The sequence below is a fragment of the Ornithorhynchus anatinus genome, chromosome 12 (genome assembly GCF_004115215.2).
Source record: "Ornithorhynchus anatinus isolate Pmale09 chromosome 12, mOrnAna1.pri.v4, whole genome shotgun sequence".
Taxonomy (NCBI): domain Eukaryota; kingdom Metazoa; phylum Chordata; class Mammalia; order Monotremata; family Ornithorhynchidae; genus Ornithorhynchus; species Ornithorhynchus anatinus.
The window spans coordinates 7,866,841-7,888,967 of record NC_041739.1 but is presented as its reverse complement, the minus strand read 5'-3'; the positions used below and the strand labels follow the sequence as shown (position 1 = coordinate 7,888,967).

At 47.2% G+C, this 22,127-nt stretch overlaps 1 protein-coding gene across 2 annotated transcripts in view; it reads left to right on the top strand.

The window, feature by feature from the left end:
* The window catches only part of GALNT7 (polypeptide N-acetylgalactosaminyltransferase 7), a 122,527-nt gene extending 101,364 nt beyond the window's left edge, over positions 1 to 21,163 (top strand). The window contains exons 4-12 of one of the 2 annotated variants that reach the window (XM_029076912.2): positions 2,407 to 2,537; positions 2,807 to 2,886; positions 7,779 to 7,961; positions 12,056 to 12,173; positions 12,699 to 12,821; positions 13,241 to 13,459; positions 14,471 to 14,569; positions 15,463 to 15,591; positions 18,667 to 21,163. In XM_029076912.2, coding sequence (XP_028932745.1) covers positions 2,407 to 2,537; positions 2,807 to 2,886; positions 7,779 to 7,961; positions 12,056 to 12,173; positions 12,699 to 12,821; positions 13,241 to 13,459; positions 14,471 to 14,569; positions 15,463 to 15,591; positions 18,667 to 18,804 — 1,220 coding nt within the window. In that variant the 3' untranslated portion in view covers positions 18,805 to 21,163. Of the gene's footprint in view, positions 1 to 2,406; positions 2,538 to 2,806; positions 2,887 to 7,421; positions 7,605 to 7,778; positions 7,962 to 12,055; positions 12,174 to 12,698; positions 12,822 to 13,240; positions 13,460 to 14,470; positions 14,570 to 15,462; positions 15,592 to 18,666 lie in introns of both variants that reach the window. The other variant, XM_029076911.2, reaches the window with a different exon arrangement.
* Positions 21,164 to 22,127: the final 964 nt, after the last annotated feature.

Here is a 22,127-nt window from a genome sequence, read left to right as displayed (position 1 = left end):
GCATCTACCCCAGCCCATAGCATTGTGCTTGGCCCCCAGCCCATAGCATTGTGCTTGGCACAATTTTCACAGTCGCTTTCCCTGTTTAACAGGTCCTCGTTAGCAGATACAAATAAGGGCAAATCTCCTTGGTGCTATAAGCACCAAAGCAATTACTGAACTTTCTCTGGTGGAGGAAATTTTATCCACTGCGAAGCATAACTGGGTCACTTCAGGCTATGCTTTCAGTCCTAACTTCCCCTAGGAAAAAAAAATTATTTATGCAACAAAGTGCCCAAGAAAATTAGCTCACGGCAAGTAAAGCAGATTTCTGGACCCATTAACTAAGTTGCTGTGAAGCACAGAAAGTGGGGACATACTTCTAGCAGGCTTTGTCAGAGCTGGCTCATGATTGTAATATCACAAGCTGTGGATATTTACCCAACTCTCAGTTCTCTACTATTCTAGTTAACAATAATAGTAGTATTTGTTAAGTGCATACTATGTGGTAAGCAATGGGGTAAATACAGTACTATCAGAGCAGAGTCCCTGTCCCACAGGAGGCTCACGGTCTAAGAGGGAGGTATTCATTCAATAGTATTTATTGAGCGCTTACTATGTGCAGAGCACTGTACTAAGCGCTTGGGATGAACAAGTCGGCAACAGATAGAGACAGTCCCTGCCGTTTGACGGGCTTACAGTCTAATCGGGGGAGACGGACAGACAAGAACAATGGCACTAAACAGCGTCAAGGGGAAGAACATCTCGTAAAAACAATGGCAACTAAATAGAATCAAGGCGATGTACAATTCATTAACAAAATAAATAGGGTAACGAAAATATATACAGTTGAGCGGACGGGTACAGTGCTGTGGGGATGGGAAGGGAGAGGTGGAGGAGCAGAGGGAAAAGGGGAAAATGAGGCTTTAGCTGCGGAGAGGTAAAGGGGGGATGGCAGAGGGAGTAGAGGGGGAAGAGGAGCTCAGTCTGGGAAGGCCTCTTGGAGGAGGTGATTTTTAAGTAAGGTATAACAGGTGTTTGATCTCCACTGGAGAAATTAAATGACTTGCTCAAGATCACGCAGCAGGCAAGTGGTAGAGCTGGGATTGGAACCCAGATCCTCTGACTCACAAGCCCATGTGCTTTCCACTAGGCCAAGCTACTTCTACACACAGAAGGCCACACAGTTTTATGATCAACCAATAAATGGTATTTATTGAGCACTTACTGTATGCCGAGCACTGTGTTAAGCTCTTGGGAGACTACAATATAAGAGAGTTGGTATACATGGTCCTTGCCCACACAGACTGTTACCAACCTAATAATGTTGGTATTTGTTAAGCGCTTACTATGTGCCGAGCACTGTTCTAAGCACTGGGGTAGACATAGGGGAATCAGGTTGTCCCACATGGGGCTCACAGTCTTAATCCCCATTTGACAGATGAGGGAACTGAGGCACAGAGAAGTTAAGTGACTTGCCCACAGTCACACAGCCGACAAGTGGCAGAGCTGGGATTCGAACTCATGAGCCCTGACTCCAAAGACCGTGCTCTTTCCACTGAGCCACGCTGCTTCTCTACAACCTGAATAGCTTGTATCTACTCCAGTGCTTAGTACAATGTATGGCACATAGGAAGCACTTTACAAATACCATTATAAATATATGTATATGTATACATATATATATATATATACATATATATATATATATATAATAGTTATTGTTGTGGTATTTGTTAAGTGCTTACTATGTACCGGGCACTGAACTAAGCACTGGGGGGGATACAAGCATATCAGGTTGGGCCCAGTCCCTGTCCCACGTGGAACTCACAGCCTCCATCCCCATTTTACAGATGAGGTAACTATGGCCCAGAGAAGTGAAGTGACTTGCCCAGGGTCACACAGCAGAAAAGTGGAAGAACCGGAATTAGAACCCATGACCTTCTGACTCTCATTCTCATGCTCTATCCACTATGCCATGCTGCTTGCTCTGACATATGTATGTATGTATATATGCATACATACATACATATATATATATATATAAACTCTATGCTTGGAATAGAGCTCTGCACAAAGTAAGTGCTCTATAAATACCTTTGATTGGTTAGTGTCACATTTCTATTTTGACTCTTTCCAGTTGAGCAGGAAATAACTTTGTTATAGCTTGAATTCCCTTACCCCAGTGTGTCTAACAGTAGTCCAAGACTTTTCCAGACTAAAATCAGTCCATCATCAGTGATAGGTATTGAGCACGTACTCTCTGCCGAACACTGTACGATAGAGTTCGTAGACATTATCGCCGCCCTCGATAGGAGCTTACTAAGATTCCTGGGGACTGTCCATTTGTACCATAAAAGTGAAATTTAAATCGGTTTATAAATGGAGATACCATTCACATACACGCTTTTCTGTTTATTTCAACAGCACACTTAAAGGACAGGCTGGATGACTACATCAAGCAGTGGAACGGTCTAGTGAAAGTCTTTAGAAACGAGAGGAGAGAAGGTTTAATTCAAGCCCGGAGCATTGGGGCCCAGAAGGCGAAGCTCGGACAGGTAGAGACATCATTCATCTCTAGCGATGTAATAAATGTTCTCGACCGTGAAGCGGAAAGTGCTTTTTTTTCTAAAAAATGACTTTTCTCCCTGGGTATCTTTGATGTGAACACCTTGATCCTTTGACGTGACTAGCTGTGACAATCTAGCCACCCCCGCCCCCACCGTTAACTTTGCAACCAGTGATAACTTTACCCCAGAACTGTACACGAAGATGCGACTGAATGGAGATGTATAGTTTCTATCACCCTGCCTCTTTCTTTTCGAAGGTTTTGATATACCTTGATGCCCATTGTGAAGTGGCAGTGAACTGGTATGCACCACTCGTAGCTCCCATATCTAAGGACAGGTAACACGATCCTGCTTTTTTTCATTTTTTCCTGTTTTGTTTTGTTTGGCCTCACAGGATGTTCAGCGAAGTGATCGTCTTTCTGTTTCTGAGGGGTCACGTGACAAGGGTTAGACCCCTCATTGTGTTGGGAGTTTGGTAGTTTGACACACGCTGTGAGGGTTTGGGGCCTCGTAGTAAGATTAGGCTCCCCTGTGGAGAAGTCAGTCCATAAATGGAATTTACTTGGTGCTTACAGTGTGCCGAACACTGTAGTAAGCACTCGAGGGAGTACAATACGGCAGAGTTGGTAGACACGTTCCCTGCCCACAATGAACTTTTAGTCTAGAGGAAAGGAAGAATCCACCCTTGTCTTCTTTGGGAAAATGCTCGTTTCAACTGGGGAAAGGATGAGGCAGAGCCCGAGGGCCATAGTGGACCTTTGACTTTTTGCACTTCCTATGAAGCCCTCTTTGAATCAGAGGTGAGGTGATGGGCTCTTAGGTTTTTCTTGGGTTAAGCACCAGGGGATGTAGTGATTTCCTCAGAGCTCAAATATCCTCCTGAGATTGGTCAGTTTAGCCAGGCTGTGTAGGATATGATAGATTGGGGCAGCCTCTGGGACCCCAAGCCTCAGGGACCCTGTCCTTCCCAGCAGGAGGCAAGTCCCTCAGAGGGAAGGGGACAGAAACTAAATCTCTGGAATCGGTGGTTCCAGCAGTGTGGTTTCCAGGGGTGGGGAATTGGTGCAGAGGCAGAAACTGCAGCACTGGCAAGTAGTTCTGCCCCTACGAGCTCCTCCTTCTTCTCCTCCTTCCGATCCATCACCCCAGAACCAGGCAGTCAGGTGACTTGCTCCAGACTCCCTCCCCTCTAGGAGCAACCCAGCCATTCACACTGAAGAGGCTTTGGGTGCTCCCTGTATGATGGTCCCTTAATGATGCTATTTACTAGGCACTTACTATGTGCCACGCACTGGGCTAAGCACCAGGGTAGATTTAAGGCCATCAGATCGGACAGTGTCCCAGTCCCACGTGGGACTCACGGTCAAAGAGGGAAAACGGATACTTTATCCCCGTTTTATATATGAGGAAACCGAGCCCCTGAGAAGTTAAAGGACTTGCCCAGAGTCATACAGCAGGCCAGTGGCAGAGCCAGGATCTGAACCCTGGTCTCTTGACCCCAGCTCCGTGCTCCTTCCGCTAGGCCACACTGCCTCACCAGGCAAGCTGAAAACCAAATCGGATGGCCTTGTGAGTTTCCCAGAGTACTTTGGGCCCAATAATCCAGGCTCTCGGTGTTGACGAGGCGAATCAAAGGTGAAGACATCCCAGAGACCCGGCCAGATACTGGGCTGCGGTGATTGGGGAGTAGCGGGGAGAGAAGAGCAGCAGATTTCCAGTCACCGTCCCTCCTGGCATTCAGAGTAAGCCGTCTCCAAAAATGGCAACCGTCCTTACTTATCCCACTTTCCTTTCCTCTCCCTCCTCTCACCCCTGCTGATGTGTCAGACCCTTGTCAAAGTCAAATAACAACATAATTTGCCTTCTCATAGACTGGGGGATCTAGAAAGTCAATAACTAACATGTTTTTGTCTAATTATTATTCACTTCTATTGGAGTGTCACTTTATTCCCCCCCTCACCCTTCCCCACCCCGGGCGGATATTTCTTCCAATTATCGTTTTCAAACTAGGGGCATTATATTTGACTTTGGTTTCCCTGCCAAATTTGGAATGGAAAATTGTATTTCTCTTTTAAAAGGTCTTGAGGCCATCAGGACCCACAGAACCAGAAATTTGATAAGAAAAATGAAATGTTTAAATCCCTTGTAAGCAGAGAGAACTGTTGGAATTCTTATAAGTAAACAATAGCAAGCAAAAAATCAGTGGAATTGTTCGAAACATGCGGTGTTGGGAGAAATTTCAGTAAAGCTTGCTCTAAGGACTTGTCCTTAATGTAGTAATTATAGAAGAGACATAGTACTTGATTTTTCCGAAACTATAATCATGTTTATTTAAATATGCTGTTGCAGTAAGAGGAGTGCTTTGTATGCAAAAATAGAAATGCTCATTCTTTTGAGACTTTGCTTCAAACCTTTGAGATGGGGTATTTCAGACACCTGAGGAAATTATCAGTCTCAGTCTCCTTGCGAATCCTGGTGGTTACGAAAGATTTGTATTTAGACTTCAGCCTTGTGGTTTAATGCGGTAGAGACAATCTGGCCCCAGTTCTTCCTCTGACTCTCTCTGAAGCCTGGATTTTTCCTTCTGCCTCCACCCCCATTCCTCCTCTCTCTGGCTTTGAGGCCAACAAAAAGTTGCCTCAGAGCCCCAAGGCAGAGACTTTTTTTTTTGTTGGTATTTGTTAAGCGCTTACTATGTGCAGAGCACTGTTTTAAGCGCTGGGGTAGATACAGGGTAATCAGGTTGTCCCACGTGAGGCTCACAGTTAATCCCCATTTTACAGATGAGGTAACTGAGGCACAGAGAAGTTAAGTGACTTGCCCACAGTCACACAACTTCTAGCGAGCACCTTTCCTTATCCTTCATAGTATTAATTGAGCACTTATTGTTTACAGAGAATTGTCAGTCAGTCAATGGTATTTGTTGAGTATTGTGTGCAGAGCACTGTACTAAGCACTTGGGAGAGTACAGTAGAACAGTAAACAGACATATTCCCTGCCCACAACAAGCTTACAGTCTTGAAGGGGAGACAGACATTAATATAAATAAATAAGTGTTCCTTCTAAGTGCTTGGGAGAGTACAGCATATCAGAGTTGCTAGAGACATTCCCCGCCCACGGTGAGCATCCTCTCTTCTTCCCATGAGACAGGGATGGGAGGTAACGGGGAGCGGGGCTGGTAAAAGTCCCATGGGTTCCTGGGTTTGGTCATTCTGGGCCTAGAAGCATGTGTATTTGAGGTACTTGTGCTCCCAGTGCACAGGCTTCCATTCGGAAAGATGGAAATCTGAACATTCTTGGAGGCACTCTGTGCCTGAATGTCTCTAAAAACATTAGTGTGTCCAGGAATTGAGCTTTTGTGAAGCAACTGGAGCCCCTCAGGGCCTTGAAAAAGCCTCCTTAAATCTCAGGGGTCTCCACAGTTGTTCCAAAAGCCACTCAGAAGCAAGGAACCGCATGAGGTCAAGCAGTTACCATTTGGAGGATCGGAACGTGGGGGTGGAGAAGCGGTTAGCTGAAAGTAAATTCCCCAAAGATGGGAATGAAAACCCCAAGTTCTGGTGGGGAAATGCACAGTGGTACATCCTGAATGTGTCCTCAGACTCTTCCTGGAAACCAGAGGAGGAAGAATCCATCCAGTCAGCCCAGTCTGGAAACTGACAGACTCCAACTGTGTTTGGGCCTCCCACCTGTGCCCCGTCAGATTTCTCCTTCCCTTCCTTCCCCATTTCAGCTGTTTATACCAGAAAAACTACAGTTTGGCTACTGGAGCCCCGTTGCCCTGGGTCCCCCCAGAGGGGCCTCCAGCCCTGATTTCCATCTGGTTCCGGATTCTAGGCAGCATCCTTCTCCTGCCTGCCTGGGCTGAGACTTTAAAATCCAGTAACTGACCCCCCCGACACACACACACACACACACACACACACACACACACTCACACGGAGGGCAGACCCTTCCTGCCAAGGTTGACCATGCCCCCCTAGGAAATGTCCTGATGTCCTTTATGGACATGCTTCAGAATAGCCTTTCTGAAAGCACCCATCAGTGGAAAAGCTCAGGGACCCTGGCTCAGCCCCTTATATGTCAAACTACGCATCAGATTGTCCGGAACGGAGCCTGCAGTCCAAAAACCCAGCTAGATGTCCAGAACCCTCCAACTCTCTTTCCAAATGTCCTTCTCAAAAACTCTCCCTCCCTCTCCCTTTCCTTCTCTCCCCCATTTCCACCTTCCCTTTCATTCCTCCATCTTTCCTCTTTCCCTCTCCCCATCTGTCCTCTCAATCCCTCTCTCCAACTCTTTTCCTCCCTGCCTCCATCTGCTTTTCTCAAATCCTCTCCCTCCTTCTCTCTTCTGTCCCCCCTCTTTCCCTCCCTCTCTCTCCCTTCTTTCCTTCACTTCTGCCTTCTCTTTCTTCCTTCCCTCCTTCCCTTTTTTCTCCCCTTCCTCTCTCCATCTGTCCTTCTCAATCCCTCTCTACATCTTTTTCCCGCCACCCACTCTCCTCCTTCCTTCCCCCCTCCATCTTTTCTCTTCTCAATCTCCCTCTTTCTCTCCCTCTCTCCCATGCTCTCTCTACCCTCTTTTCTCATTTTGTTTTGAGGGGTTTGTTTAGTTTAGGCAGTTGCTTCCTCCCTTCCCCTGTGAGTTGGTATCGGTTCCCTCTCCCCAGGATCCACCACCCTCTCGACCCCTGTATCTCTTCTCCCTCCACCCAGAGGGGGACCTTTCTCCGTCCCAGACCGGCAGCTTGACACTCAATAGGAAGCTCCCTAATGAAGCCAAAGGCTGTCTCGGGTTGGACTGGCTAGGCAAGAGACCGCTTTCTGTTGTGAAATTTAAAATGCTCTTTCCATTTTCTGTAAATGTTTCAGAACTACATGTACTGTGCCTCTAATAGATTACATAGATGGGAATGACTACTCCATTGAGCCCCAGCAGGGTGGGGATGAAGACGGTTTTGCCAGAGGAGCCTGGGACTGGAGTTTACTCTGGAAACGAATCCCACTAAGCCACAAGGAAAAGGCCAAAAGAACCCATAAAACTGAGCCTTATCGGTAAAGAGCGCCGTTTTATTCATGAAGTGGAGTGAATGTTTTTCTAAGTTGCCTCTGTGTTTTTTGTTTGTGGTTTTTTTTTTTTGTTTCTGTTTTTGTTTCATGTTTCCTCTCTCCCGAACCCACGTCCGTGCGTCCTGTCACTGTTGCCCACCACCATCCCTTCCCGGGCAGGACGGTGTGCACGGTGCCGCTTATAGATGTCATAAGCGGCAACACTTTTAACATTGTGCCCCAAGGGGGTGGGGATGAAGACGGGTATGCCCGTGGAGCGTGGGACTGGAGCATGCTTTGGAAGCGGGTGCCTCTGACCCAGCGAGAGAAGACCCTAAGAAAGACCAAAACTGAGCCGTATCGGTAATCACTAAATCACTTACCCGGTCCTCTCTGTTCTGGACTAACCTGACTACCTGGGGCCGCTACTTGGGGGTGGGGGTTGGAGGGGGCCGGGCTGGGGGGAGGATCGAGGGGTCCTGCTACTAACATCTGCCCGTGATGCCACTTGCCGTGTTCTTCGGCGCTCTGCGGCCCGCCGTCCTTCTGCTTCTCTCCCAAGCTGCTCCTCTCTGATTCCCCGCCCGCTGAGGGGATGGCCAGGGTTGAAGGGTGATGGGAGTAAGTACTTTTTAGCTGCATCTCTGAGCCTCAGGGAATGTAAGCTTAGAGGACAGAGCACGGGCCTGGGAATCAGAAGGACTTGGGTTCTAATCCCGGCTCTGCCACGTCTGCTGTGTGACCTTGGGCTTCTCTGGGCCTCAGTTACCTCATCTGTAAAATGGAGTTTGAGACTGTGAGCCCCATGTGTAGCATGGACTGTGTCCAACCTGATTGCCTTGTATATACCATAGCGCTTAGAACAGTGCTTGGCACATAATAAGTGCTCAACAAATTCCATTATAGTTGTTATTATTATTACTTCATGTCTCTGGCCTTAATTGCCTCATCTATAAAATGGGAATTGAGTGTGAGCCCCATGTGGGACAGGAACTGTGTCCAACCTGATTGCCTTGTATCTACCCCAGCGCTTAAAATAGTGCTTGGCACATAGTAAGCACTAAACAGATACCATTATTATTATTACTTCACTTCTCTAGGTCTCAGCTCTACCCCAGTGCTTAGAACAGTGCTTGGCACATAGTAAGCGCTTAACAAGTATCATAATTATTAAATACATTCGGGATCCAGAGTACGATGAGCTTCCTGAGAGAAGCGCAGATGGATCTGTTGCCTCCTCTCCTTTAGTGCTGGGGTAAAAATAATGCTAAGGGATGAGAGGGTGCTGGCGAATGAGTCGGTGGGTTCTCTGTGCATGTGCATGCTCTCTTTCTTTCTCTCTCCTCCTCCCTCCCTCTCTCCCCACCCCCTACCCCAGCTGATGATTAAAAATGTGCATGGCTTTGGAAAAATGTTATACAGTGCCCACTCGCTCTCCTCTGCTCTTGGCAGTGCAATTAATGGAAAAGAAACATCTCTTCCAAAAACGAGTGCCAGCTCAAAATTTCATTCTCTCCCTTTTTCCCCCAAAACAGCATAGTTTATCCCATCCTCTCCCTCTGGTTTTTCCAAGAGTGTGTGTGTTGTTGTGTTGGGAATAAAACCCAAAATGGAAATTTCTGCTCAAACTTTCGGTGTGCTGGTGGGAGCTTTTGTTATTTTTTATTTTGGTCTTTCCCAGAATGCGTTCGGATCTTTCTGCAGCTCGTAGGGAATGTGTGATTCCGCTTGTTGGTGAGGATCCCTCTGTCTCTGTCAGATGTTCCAGATAAAATCTCTGGAAGATGCTGAAAATGGCTTGGGAAAAGAGTGGGGCAAGCTGTGGGGTTCTGTTGAACTAAGAGCTGCAGTTTGTTTCTCTTGGCTAAGTGGCAAACAGAAGGAAATTATGGAGCTTTGGGTTTCGTTTGATATCTTTTGATACAAAAAATGTTGGCTGTTGGTTGTGTTGCAGTCTGGGAGACGAGCCTCTCCCTCACTTGCTTGCCTTGGGCGAGCAGGAAAAAAGACTAGGTTCATTCCCTCGATACCAGAATCCTTCCTTGAGGAGAATGGGTTGGGTTTTTTAATTTAAAAAAAATGGAGGTCTCAAGGAGTATGTAAAGTTATACACAAACCTCTGTTCATTTTTTATATATATGAGAGTATTCATATATAAAATACATATGAGATAAGAGAATTATATGCATAATTGAAATTTCCAAGAAATATGATTTGTGTTTTACTTAATGTAATCTGAAGCATTTTGACTCCTTTATGACGAAGTGTTTTTAGAAGGGGAAAAGAAAATATGCCATCTTGCAATGAAGGAACAAGTATAATCCTGCAAGGATTTGAGAGTGAATTTTTTTTCCCCAAGACAAATTGACTGGGAAACACCTGGCCCCTTCACGGCTTCCCTCCTGCTGTGTATTTCCCCAGCCTCCGGTACAGTGTACTACACTCACTAAAGGTGCCTAATAAATACCACTTACTACTGATTGGGTCTACTGTTGTGGATTAGGAATTTGAATCAAAACTGCCCAGGTGAGAATAGGTCTGGAAGTCAAATGATGGCAGCCACTGCTGGCCACCCTGCCCACCTCCCCCTCTCCCTCCCCCCCAACACATATGTGTCTTGTGTCTTTTCCTCTGTCAATCAGTCATATTTATTGAGCACCTAACTATGTGCAGAACACTGGGAGAGTACGATATAAGAGTTGGCAGACAGAGAAGCAATGTGGCTCAGTGGAAGGAGCCCAGGTTTGGGAGTCAGAAGTCGTGGATTCTGACCCCAGCTCTGCCGCTTGCCAGCTGTGTGACTTTGGGCAAGTTCTCTGTGCCTCAGTTACCTCATCTATAAAATGGGGATTAAAACTGTGAGCCCCACGTGGGACAACCTGATCACCTTGTATCCCCCCAGCGCTTAGAACAGTGCTTTGCACATAGTAAGCGCTTAACAAATCCACCATTTTTATTTTATGTACCCTGCCCACAAGGAGCTTATTGTCTAGAGGGGGAAAACAGACACTAAAATAAATTACGGGTATGTACATAAGTGCTGTGGCGCTGAGGTGAATAAAGGGTGCCATTCCAAGTTCAAGGGCAACACAAAAGGGAGAGGGAGTAGGGGAAATGAGGACTTAATCAGGGAAGGTCTCTTGTTTGTTATGGTATTTGTGCCAGATACTTTAGTAAGCACTGAGGTTAGTTCATCAGGTTGGACACAGTCCCTGACCCATATGGGGCTCACAGTCTTAATCCCCATTTTACAGTTGAGGTAACTGAGGTACAGAGTAGCGAGGCGACTTGCCCAAAGTCACACCGCAGACAGATGAGAGCCACGATTAGAACCCAGGTCCTTCTGACTCCCAAGCCCGTGTTGTACCACTAGGCCACGCTCCTCTCACCCCCAAGTAGCCCCTGCTAGGGAAGATGAGAGGAGATCTCTTTTTGGAGGAGATATGATTTTAGTAAGGCTTTGAAGGTGGGGAGAGTAATGGTCTGTCAGATAAACAGGGGAAGGGAGTTCCAGGTCAGAAATAGGATGTGGGCGAGGAGTCTGGGAGGCAACCCAACACATCCCAGTCAGGCATGCTCATGGGCCTGGACCCCTTTTCTCAGGAAACAGCCACGTCAGGCTCCCTTGGGCCGATTCCGAGCTGCCTTGCAGGACTCTCCCCTTCCCTTACTCACCGGGGCCTGGCGCTCTACGGTTAGAAGGACATCAGTGATTCCTTTCGCCTTGGGTAGTTTCCTTCATCCCAGGAAGTTTCAGAGCTAGAATAGCTTTTAGCAAGCTCCACAGCAGCAAGACCATTCAGCTGTTTTGGTGGAAAAGTCACACAGCAACAAGGCCACTCAGCCGTTTTGGTGGAGAAGTCATAAATTTTCTTATTCGGCTAAAAGCGGAGCTCCCTTTCTTTGGTGGCAGCTTTTAAATCCCCTGGCTTGGCCACGGAAAAGGATTTTGGTGTGCAGGCTCCCTCTACTGTCTAGTTGAATCCGCTCCCTGGATCATAGAGAGGCCTAGTGGATAGTGCACCGGCCTGGGTTCTAATCCCACCGCTGCCACTTGTCTGCTCTGTGACCGTGAGCAAGTCAGTTGGCCTCCCTGTGCCTCAGTTACCTCCTCTGTAAAATGGGGATTAAGACTAGGAGCCCCATGTGGGACAGGGACGGTGTCCAACCTGATAGCTTGGATCTGCCCCAGCGCTTAGTACAGTGCCTGGCCCTTAGTAAGCACTTAATAAATTCCACAGTTATTATTTTAATTATAAAATCTGCAAATAATTCACTCAAATTTGCTGGGGGATGTGTGTTGCCAACATGCAGCTTTCTTCATAATTTCTGAATGTTTTGCCACTAGCCTGATTTTCTCATGCCAAGAATAAACCCTTCAGGTCGGATGCTAACGGGGTCGGCAGCTTTCATGGGGGATTGCTCAATCCGGCCATTGACGCGTTCGTGTTTCTTAGGTCCCCAGCCATGGCCGGCGGGTTATTTGCCATCGAACGGGACTTCTTCTTCGAACTGGGTCTCTACGACCCGGGTCTTCAGATTTGGGGTGGTGAAAACTTCGAGATTTCGTACAAGGTAAGGGTGGGCTTCCCGTCCACACGGCTGCCCTGAGCTCGTGTTCCTACCCTCGGTTCTCCTCGTTGGGCCAACGAGCCCTGGGAGCTTCCCGATAAGGCTGCAGAGCTAATGGGTCTCTGAGCCGGGCCGAAAAGACACAGATGTGGGTCTCTCTGATCCATAGCTCGGTCGGGCCTGCCTGCCTCTCCTAAGCTCGCTCCCCCCAAGCCACTCCCCTCACCATCCCAGATTGCAATCAGGGGCTAGTGAATTTGTTTTCCTTTTTCTAGTTGCGCCGATCTGATTTCCCGGTTTCCCTGAATGGCCAGGACCGTGACTGAATCACTGGGGCCTCTTCGCCCTCCCCTGCCATTTTCTCCCCACCTCTGGACTTCCTTCTCCCTGACCTAAAACCAGCCCCCTATGGTGGGAGAGATTCACTTCAGCCCGTGACTCAATCCTGGGAAGTGGGTTTGTCACATTCAAAGGCTACCCTGGGCTGCTACTTCCTGAATAACGCTAGCGTCTCTCTTTGCTTTCCAGATCTGGCAGTGTGGGGGCAAATTGTTGTTCGTCCCCTGTTCTCGTGTTGGTCACATCTACCGGCTCCACGGCTGGCAAGGAAACCCACCCCCAGTGTATGTAGGGTCTTCCCCCACGCTAAAGGTGAGTCCTGGAGGGGCAGCCCCCATTTTGGGGTAGACTGGGCTGTAATTTGACCTTTCCGCTGGAGGAGCACTTTCCCATCCCAACCCCGAAGCAGCATGGCCTAGTGGAAGGAGGTTAGGCCTCGGAGTCAGGGGACTTCTCATCCTGGCTCTGCTACTTACCTGCCTTGCGGCCATGGGCAAGTCACTTAGCCTCTCCACTCCAGTTTCCACATCTGTAAAATGCAAATCAAATGTCTGTTCTCCTTCCCCATTAGACTACGAGCCCCGTGCGGGACAGGGACTGCATCCACCCTGATTATCTTATATCTACCCTAGCTCTCGGTACCACTGGAGGCCCCTCTCAGTGGTTGATAAGACACGGGTTTCAGAGCCCCGCTTTCATCGGGCCACGGTGCTTCTCTTTCTCGACCACAGAATTATGTCCGCGTCGTGGAGGTCTGGTGGGACGACTACAAAGACTATTTCTACGCCAGCCGGCCGGAGACGAAGGCCCTGCCCTACGGGGACATATCCGAGCTGAAAAAGTTCCGAGAAGATCACAACTGCAAGAGTTTCAAATGGTTCATGGAAGAAATAGCCTATGACATCACCTCGCACTACCCCCTGCCGCCTAAAAATGTGGAATGGGGAGAGGTAAGAAAGCTGGCTCGTTGGAGAAGTGTTGGGAGCTTAGGATTTGCTTAGGGAGTTGGACAAGGTGGTAGCTATTAAACACTTACTCTGTGTTAAGCACTGGGGGTGATTTAGAATAATCAGATCAGGCACGATCCCTGCCCCACCCAGTTTCCCAGTCTAAAAGGGAAGAACAGATATATTGTCCTTTTTTTCAGGTGAGGAAATTGAGTTCAGAGAGGCTCAGTGAATTGCCCAAGGTCACACAGCAGACCAGCGGCAGAGCTGGGATTTGTACCCAGGTTTCCTGACTCCCAGTTCCATACTCTTTCCATTGGACCTTGCCGGTGAAGTGATCTTGCTCAACTCTTAAATCATGGGCCCTGGACAGAAAATTCCCTGGGGTGGGTTAGAGAAACAGCGTGGTGTAGTGGCTAGAGCCCGGGCCTAGGAAACAGAAGGTCATGAGTTCTAATCCCAGCTCCACCACTTGTCCGCTGTGTGACCTTGGGAAGGTCATTTCACTTCTCTGTGCTTCAGTTACCTCATCTGTAAAATGAGGATTGAGACTGAGACCCACAAGGGTCAGGGGCTGTGTCCAACTCGATTTGCTTGACCCACGCCGGCGCTTAGTTCAGTGCCTGGCACATAGTAAGCGCTTACCAAATACCATCATTATTATTATTAACTATGGAAAGCTACATTTTGGTACTGTTCCGCGTTCTCCAAGGACTAGTGTTTCATGCTTACTCTAGTATTTGGAAGTCCTTGGGTGCCTTTCCACTCCCGAATAAGCCCCTGTTTCTATTAAGTAAGCATTAGGCTCACAGACCCTCGCAAAGGGCCTCAGAGGCAGCTGGCCCCCCACAGACCTCGGTGTGAAAGCTGAACCACGAGATCCTTTTCCTTTGCCACAAATATCAGGGTTTGCCTGAATCCAGGGGCCAACTAGACTTCTGGCCAAGCTGAGCCCTAACACAGTTGTTTTTGTGGGCTGTTTTATTTTAAAAGGCTTTTTTTTTATGTTTTCAGATTCGAGGCTTCGACACTGCCTACTGCATCGACAGCATGGGACACACCAATGGCGGTGTGGTGGAGTTGGGACCTTGCCATCGGATGGGAGGAAACCAGGTGAGGAGCTTTGCTTTGAGTGGGGAAAGGCCAAGGCCAAGGCAGGTATTGACCAGGAAAAGTAGTCACACGGGACAGAAAGCACTGCCCTTTGGGGGCCAGGCCAGTGGTTCATCCGACAGGATGATGGGAGCAACCAGGTGGGGTTGCCCCCCGCCTCCAGCCATCCATCCTCGTGCATAAGGATGTGCCGTAGAGCAAGCGTCACTTTTTTTCCCCCCTCACATTCTCCAGGACCTGAATTCTAATCCTGGGTCTGTCACTTGCCTGCTGTGTGACCTTGGACCAGTCACTTCTAAGTGCCTCAGTTTCCTCATCTCTAAAATGGGAATTCGATCAGTCAGTCAGTTGGGTTTATTGACTGCTTCTGTGTATAGAGCACTATATTAAGCTTTTGGGAGAGTACAGTGTAACAGAGTGGGTAGACATGTTCCCTGCCCAAAATGAGCTTCCTGTTCTCCCTTCTACTTAGACTGTGAACCCCATGTAGGACAGGAACTGCGTCAAACCTAATTATATTGAATCTACCCAAGCATTAACAAATACCTCAGTGATTATTGTTATTCTAGGAGTCTCTTATTTGAGTCCTCTGACAAACAGGAACTGTAACTGGCTTTGATCTCGCTCATCTGTGTTTGGCCAACAAGTCTTTCTATTTCTCAAAACGTAAAGAAGGTAACGTGAATGACATTGTTGAGTGCAGCATTGTATTAGGGGAAAAAAAATAAATGTGGCTTCTGTCTCCATTAAGCTTTACCGAACACACAGAGACAGGAAAATTGATATATTTCTGTTCACAGTTCAGCTACATTGCTAGTTTGCTCTTTTTTATTTATCTTGCACCGACTGGAAAGAGGGCCATGTAATTTTTAATGTTTTCCTTTTCCCGTTAGCTTTTCCGGATCAATGAAGCAAACCAACTCATGCAGTACGACCAGTGTTTGACTAAAGGCTCCGATGGATCAAAAGTTATGATTACGCACTGTAATCTGAACGAATACAAGGAATGGCAATACTTTAAGGTAGGTCCCTTGGCATTTCGTCTGCTAAAAATGAATAGCAGTGTTAAACTTGTGCTTCAATCTGGAAATAAATAAATCTGGGAGGCAGCATGAACTAGTGGAAAGAGTACGGGCCCGGGAATCAAAGCTGGGGTTTAATCCCGGCTCTGCCACTTGCCTGCTCTGTGACCTTGAGCAAGTCACCTAATTTCTCTGTGCCTCAGTTACCTCATCTGTAAAATAGGGATGAAGTATCAGGATGTAAGACTCGGAGCCTTATGGGGTTCAGGGACTGTGCCCAACCTGATTATCCTGTATCTACTCCAGCATTTAGTAAAGTACCTGGCACATAGAAAGAGCTTAACAAATGCCATTATAAATAAATAGCATGGGGATTTATTTTAGAATGAAGCTCATTTTATTTTATACTCTTGCTAAAAGATCCACATTTCAATAACCTCCAAAAGTATAAAGCTTAATACGTAAAATTCAAAAAACAGTTCTCCCATTTGTGTCTGTATTGTTGGCCTGAGGAGCGTCATTGGTGTGTGATGATTTAGCTGCCTATTCGGGTACAATTATCCTGTTCTCAGGAAATTTCCCCTGTTGACCTCCCAGAGTACCAGAATGGTGGCATCCTGTTGTGCTGTCAATCATACAAATCAAAGATGCCGTCTTTTCACCTGAATAATAATTGTGGTATTTGTGAAGTGCTTATTATGTGCACTGTAGTAAATGCTGGGGCAGATTCAAGATACAAGTTCATGAGATCTCACATGGGGCTCCTGTTGTAAGTGACCAGAGAACAGGTATTTAATCCCCATTTTACAGATGAGGGAACTGAGGCCCAGAGAAGTAAAATGACTTGCCCAAGGTCACACAAGCAGGCAAGTGGTCTAGTACAGCCCACACACAGTAAGCGCTCAATGCCATTGATGAAATGGTGGAATCGGGTAGCGTGGCTCAGTGGAAAGAGCCCAGGCTTGTGAGTCAGAGGTCATGGGTTCTAATCCCAGCTCCTCCACTTGTCAACTGTGTGACCTTGGGCAAGTCACTTAACTTCTCTGGGCCTCAGTTACCTCATCTGTAAAATGGGGATAAAGACTGTGGGACCACCTGATTACCTTGCATCCCCCCAGTGCTTAGAACAGTGCTCGGCACATAGTAAGCGCTTAACAAATGCCAACATTATTATTATTAGAACCCAGGTCCTCTGACTTCCAGGCCTTAGGCTCTTTCCACTAGGCCTCGCTGCTTTTCTTGGATAGGGTATGAACTTTCATTCATTCATTCAATAGTATTTATTGAGCGCTTACTATGTGCAGAGCACTGTACTAAGCCCTTGAAATGAACAAGTCGGCAACAGATAGAGACGGTCCCTGCCGTTTGACGGGCTCACGGTCTAATAGGGGGAGACGGACGGACGAGAACGATGGCGATAAATAGAGTCGAGGGGAAGAACATCTCGTAAAAACGATGGCAACTAAATAGAATCGAGGCGATGTACATTTCATTAACAAAATAAATAGGGTAATAAATATGTACAGTTGAGCAGACGAGGACAGTGCCGAGGGGATGGGAAGGGAGAGAAAGAGGAGCAGAGGGAAATGGGGGGAAAAGAGGGTTAAGCTGCAGAGAGGTGAAGGGAGGGTGGTAGAGGGAGAAGAGGAGCTCAGTCTGGGAAGGCCTCTTGGAAGGGGTGAGTTTTAAGTAGGGTTTTGAAGAGGGGAAGAGAATCAGTTTGGCGGAGGTGAGGAGGGAGGGCGTTCCGGGACCGCGGGAGGACGTGGCCCAATGAACTTGTGGGCAGAGAACGTATCTACCGACTCTGTTGTATTGTACTCTCCCAAGCGCTGAGTACAATGTTCTGCACATGGTAAGCACTCAATAAATACCAGGGAGAGCGATGGATTGATTGATTAACTGGGCAAAAGGGTGGAGGTCGGCTTGTCCTAAGATGAATCTACTTAATCTTCCTGTTTTCCAGCAGGTGGCAATAGAGACAAATAAATTAGGGGTTTGAGGTTTTTTTAGGTCAAAATCTCTTTTCCTCTTGTCAAATCGTATTTATTGAGCACTTGCTATATTATAATAATAATAATGTTGGTATTTGTTAAGCGCTTACTGTGTGCCGAGCACTGTTCTTAGCGCCGGGGTAGATACAGGGTAATCAGGTTGTCCCACGTGAGGCTCACAGTTAATCCCCATTTTTCAGGTGAGGTTACTGAGGCACAGAGAAGTTAAGTGACTTGCCCACGGTCACACAGCTGACAAGTGGCAGAGCTGGGATTGGGGCTGAAGGAAGCCCAGATTCCCCCAGCTTGTTCACGGAGCCTGCGCACAACTAAATTCCAGAGGGGAGGACCGTCTCGGACCCTCTCGGGCTCTCTCGGACAAATAGGTCTTCTCCTTGACCTAGGAATTTCAAGCACAAACTCCGTGGCAAGAGGGGCCCAAGCCACTGGCATCTCCAGAGCAGCCCAGCCCCGAGCTGAGCGCTGAGCGGAGATACCCAAAAAGCCAAACGGCAGCCGGGATTGGGTAGGAGGGGGTTCTGGGCTCAGGTGCCGTGGCTCAGGAGTCAGTCGGTCAATCGTATTTATTGAGCACCAGCTGTGTGCAGAACACTGTACTAAGCTCTTGGGAGAGTGAAGCAGCGGGGCTCAGCGGATAGATCACAGGCCTGGGACCTGTGAGCTTAGTGCAGCGCTCAGTAAACACGAATGAATGAATGAATGAATCGGGAGGGACCTGGGTTCTGATCCCGGCCCTCCCACATTGTCTGCTCTGTGACCTTAGGCAGACGGCCTCACTTCTCGAGGCCTCATCTGGAAAATGGGGATCCAGACCGTGACCCCCCAAGAGACAGGAACTGCGTCCCACCTCATTTACCTGTATCCACCGTAGGGCCGAATACGGTGCCTGGCACAGAGTAAGCGTTGGACAGACGCCACCACCACCACTTGCCATGAGCAGAGCCGCGAACAAACGTCTAGGGCGGTGGGTGTCTAGCAGTGGACGAAAGGGTCTTCGCCCTCAGTGGCGGGGACAGGAGGACTTGGCTTCAACCGACTTTCCCCGGTTTGTTTTCCCCAGAACCTGCACAGGTTTACCCACAGCCTTACAGGGAAGTGCTTAGACCGCTCCGAGGTCCTGCACCAAGTGTTCCTCTCCGAGTGCGACTCCGGCAAAGTGACGCAGAAGTGGGAAATGAACAACATCCTCAGCGTCTAGATCGGCTCCAGCGAACCCACGGACCTACCCACTGACGCGTAACCTTGTACGGGTCGGAGAAGAGCCTGAACCCTGCTGCACTTCGTATTCCCGTCGAACGGTTCCAGACCTTCCGAACCCGGACCTCCCGGTGGGTCTGAAGGACAGAGAGATGAACTGGGACTCCACAATAGCGTTCTCATCTGCAGTTGATGTTTACAAAACTGCTTTTACCTTAAACTCCGTAGATGTTTACATCCTTTTTTGTTCGTTCGTTTGTTTTCAGATGATGGTAATTTGAGGCACATTTAGCTCTGTTTGACAGGGATGGGGTTAAAAGGTGCCCTTGTCTTCTTTGGGATTACACTCAGGGGTCTGAAGGCAGTTTTGTTTTGTTTTTTACTCACTTGAAGAAAAGGAAAAAAAAAAAAAGGTTGGCGTAACCAGACTTTTCCTCTATGACTCGGTGATTATCGACCTGTCGTATCTTTATTTAATTTTACATCTGTTTTGGAAGCACTGCCACAGGTTATTAGCCAAGGTGGCCTTCTTTCACAATCTTGCTGCTTTGGGGGAAAAGTGAATTTCAACCTATTTAGTGCCTCTTTCATTTTTCCGGTTTGTTCTCGAGAGCATCGGATGAAGTCGTAGGGGGATTGGGTGGGAATTGTCACCCGCTTAGGTGAGGACTCGCAAAGGGGTTGGGGGAAAGCTGGACGATTTACACCGATGTAGAGACTGAGGTACGGGAACACCTCTTTCCCTACCCCTCCACCGACTGGGCCACGCGTGGTACCTCAAGGATGATGTGACTCCATTGGTGACTGGCCCTGCTGCCGCCTCCCGCCATCCTGGAGCACCAAGAATCCTCCTGGATGCTGTCAAAACTGAAGAGAGGTGGGACGCAGGAGGAAACAACGATAATGCAGCTATCAACATTTCTCTGATTTGTAACTTCCCAGACCAATTTCAGTTTAGCGCTATTGGGATGAGAGTCAACACTCCTTCTGAACTCCAGCTGAAAATTTCCGAGTCCGAGTTAGATCAAGCCTTACAAAACTCCCGTGTGTTATTATAAGGTAAAACTGCACAAGTCACAAAGCCAAGAATGATCTAACGCTCTTTGTTGCCGCCTTCGGGAGCGATGGAATTCACTTGAAGGTGAATTGAAACTTTTTTTATTTTTCATGAGAAGTTGCTTAAGACCACAGATCGTCAGTAAATCAGAATCACGTCGGATGAGTTTTGGGATGTCCAAGTTTCTGTCGAAGGAGTTTTTTTTCTACACCTAAACTGTTTTGGGGGGTTTTGTTTTGTTTTGTTTTACTGCAACTGTAATTTCTGTGAAAATGTCCTTAGTTTCCTTTCCGATATTGCAAATTCAGACCGCATTGTACTCCAGGAGAATCTAATGTTAGATTGGGGGGGGTCCGATAGATTCTTTATTTCTGTCGGTCTCTTCGTGGTCTTCGTGGTGAACGGGAAGATCACGAATATGAAACTTTTTCATTCTGACACAGTAGTAGGGTTACCCTACTCTGCGTGATATAGGAAGAGATTTTCAATAGGTTTATGTTGAAGATTTCTTTCCCAGACTTAACGAGAGTTTACCTTTTTCAAGAAAATTTTGTAAATCCGATTTTCTTCCGATCCTCTTCCACTTTTGACATGAAAAATGCCTGGGTCGATCATACTAAAAGCGTTCTAAACAGTACGGGCTTATTTTATCATTTTGAATTCTGTACTTGTATTTTGCTACTGATCTGGGATCTTCAGCATTTTGACTCTTGTGCTCACCTCGTACGACATTGAGAAAATGATATATTTATATACTATATGTAAATTTGCAAGCAAGTCAAGGGAGAAACTGGAAGAAGGAAATAAATATAAGGGGGTGTAGTAGGTACTTTTATTGCTTGTGTGTATGAAAACTGACTCTGTCTTCTGTGTTGAATCGATTAATTTAATCATGTTACTATGCATCAGCATAAGAGAGGTGGCACAGCCGGTGCAGGTGTTTTAAATGGGAATTTCGTGCAATTCATTAAAAGCTGATCCTCCGTGTGAATATGATTCTGTACCCCGAGACTGCAAATCTGGTAGAACACAAAAAACATCAGAAGCTATTGCTGTAATGACTCTTTTCTACTGTAGCCTGCTCTGGAAATAATAATTCCCATATTCTTGCTTTGTAAGTTGACAATATCACTATGCATTTCTACACATTTTATAAATTTGATTTATGCAGATTTTGATACACTGTAAGTTTCTGTAGAAATTGTATAAATACTCAAAAGTTTTATTAGAGATAAATTTGGGGAGCTTCTGTACATCCGGGTTGCTTGTTTTTTAGGTGAAATAAAATAATGCTGTATTTTAACGTGTGGAATCCGGTAGTTATATTTAAAAACCGGTGACAGTTATAAACGCTGCATGTGTGAATCTACTTAATTCAGTGCATTTAGTTTCACTCTCCAGATCACCTATTCCCAATCTCAACAGAATGATATCTGTAATTTATTTGTAATCTGAGGTGTATGCAAATTGAAAGAAAAGCCCAAAATATCCTTGTTTCTTAATGCTGCAACAGATGCGGCCTCATTTGGAACCAGCAAAGGGATTTTCGACCAATTTTTTCTCAATCCATCAACTAATAGAATTTACTCTATCCACCTAGCATGTGCAGTATACTGGGAGAGAATACGCAGTGGAGTTCGGAGAAATGATCTCTGTCATCAAGGAGTTTCAATGGCTATGTGATTGTTGGTATTTGTTAAGCGCTTACTAGGTGCCGAGCACTGTTCTAAGCGCTGGGGTAGATACAGGGTAATCAGGTTGTCCCACGTGAGGCTCTCATTCTTGATCCCCATTTTACAGATGAGGGAACTGAGGCCCAGAGAAGTCAAGTGACTTGCCCACGGTCACACAGCTGACGAGTGACAGAGCCGGGATTCGAACCCATGACCTCTGACTCCAAAGCCCGGGCTCTTTCCACTGAGCCGCTCTGCTGTTTCCCTCTATAGTGACGTGAGGGGGAGCGGAGAGAGGGAGAGAATGTTCCTGCAGAAAGACAGCGATTGCCCTGGGACACCACCAGCCTGCCTGGGTTTATGGTATTTATTAAGCGCTTACTATGTATCAGGCACTGGTCGAAGCGCTGGCGTAGATAGATAGGAGTTTACCAGGTTGGACACAGACCTTGTCCCACGTGGGGTTCACAGTCTAAGCAGGAGGGAGAAGGATTTAATCTCCACTTTACAGGTGAGGAAACAGGCACCGAGAAGTTAAGTGACTTACCCAAGGCCACGCAGCAAGGATTGGCAAAACCACTAGGCACTTTCCAC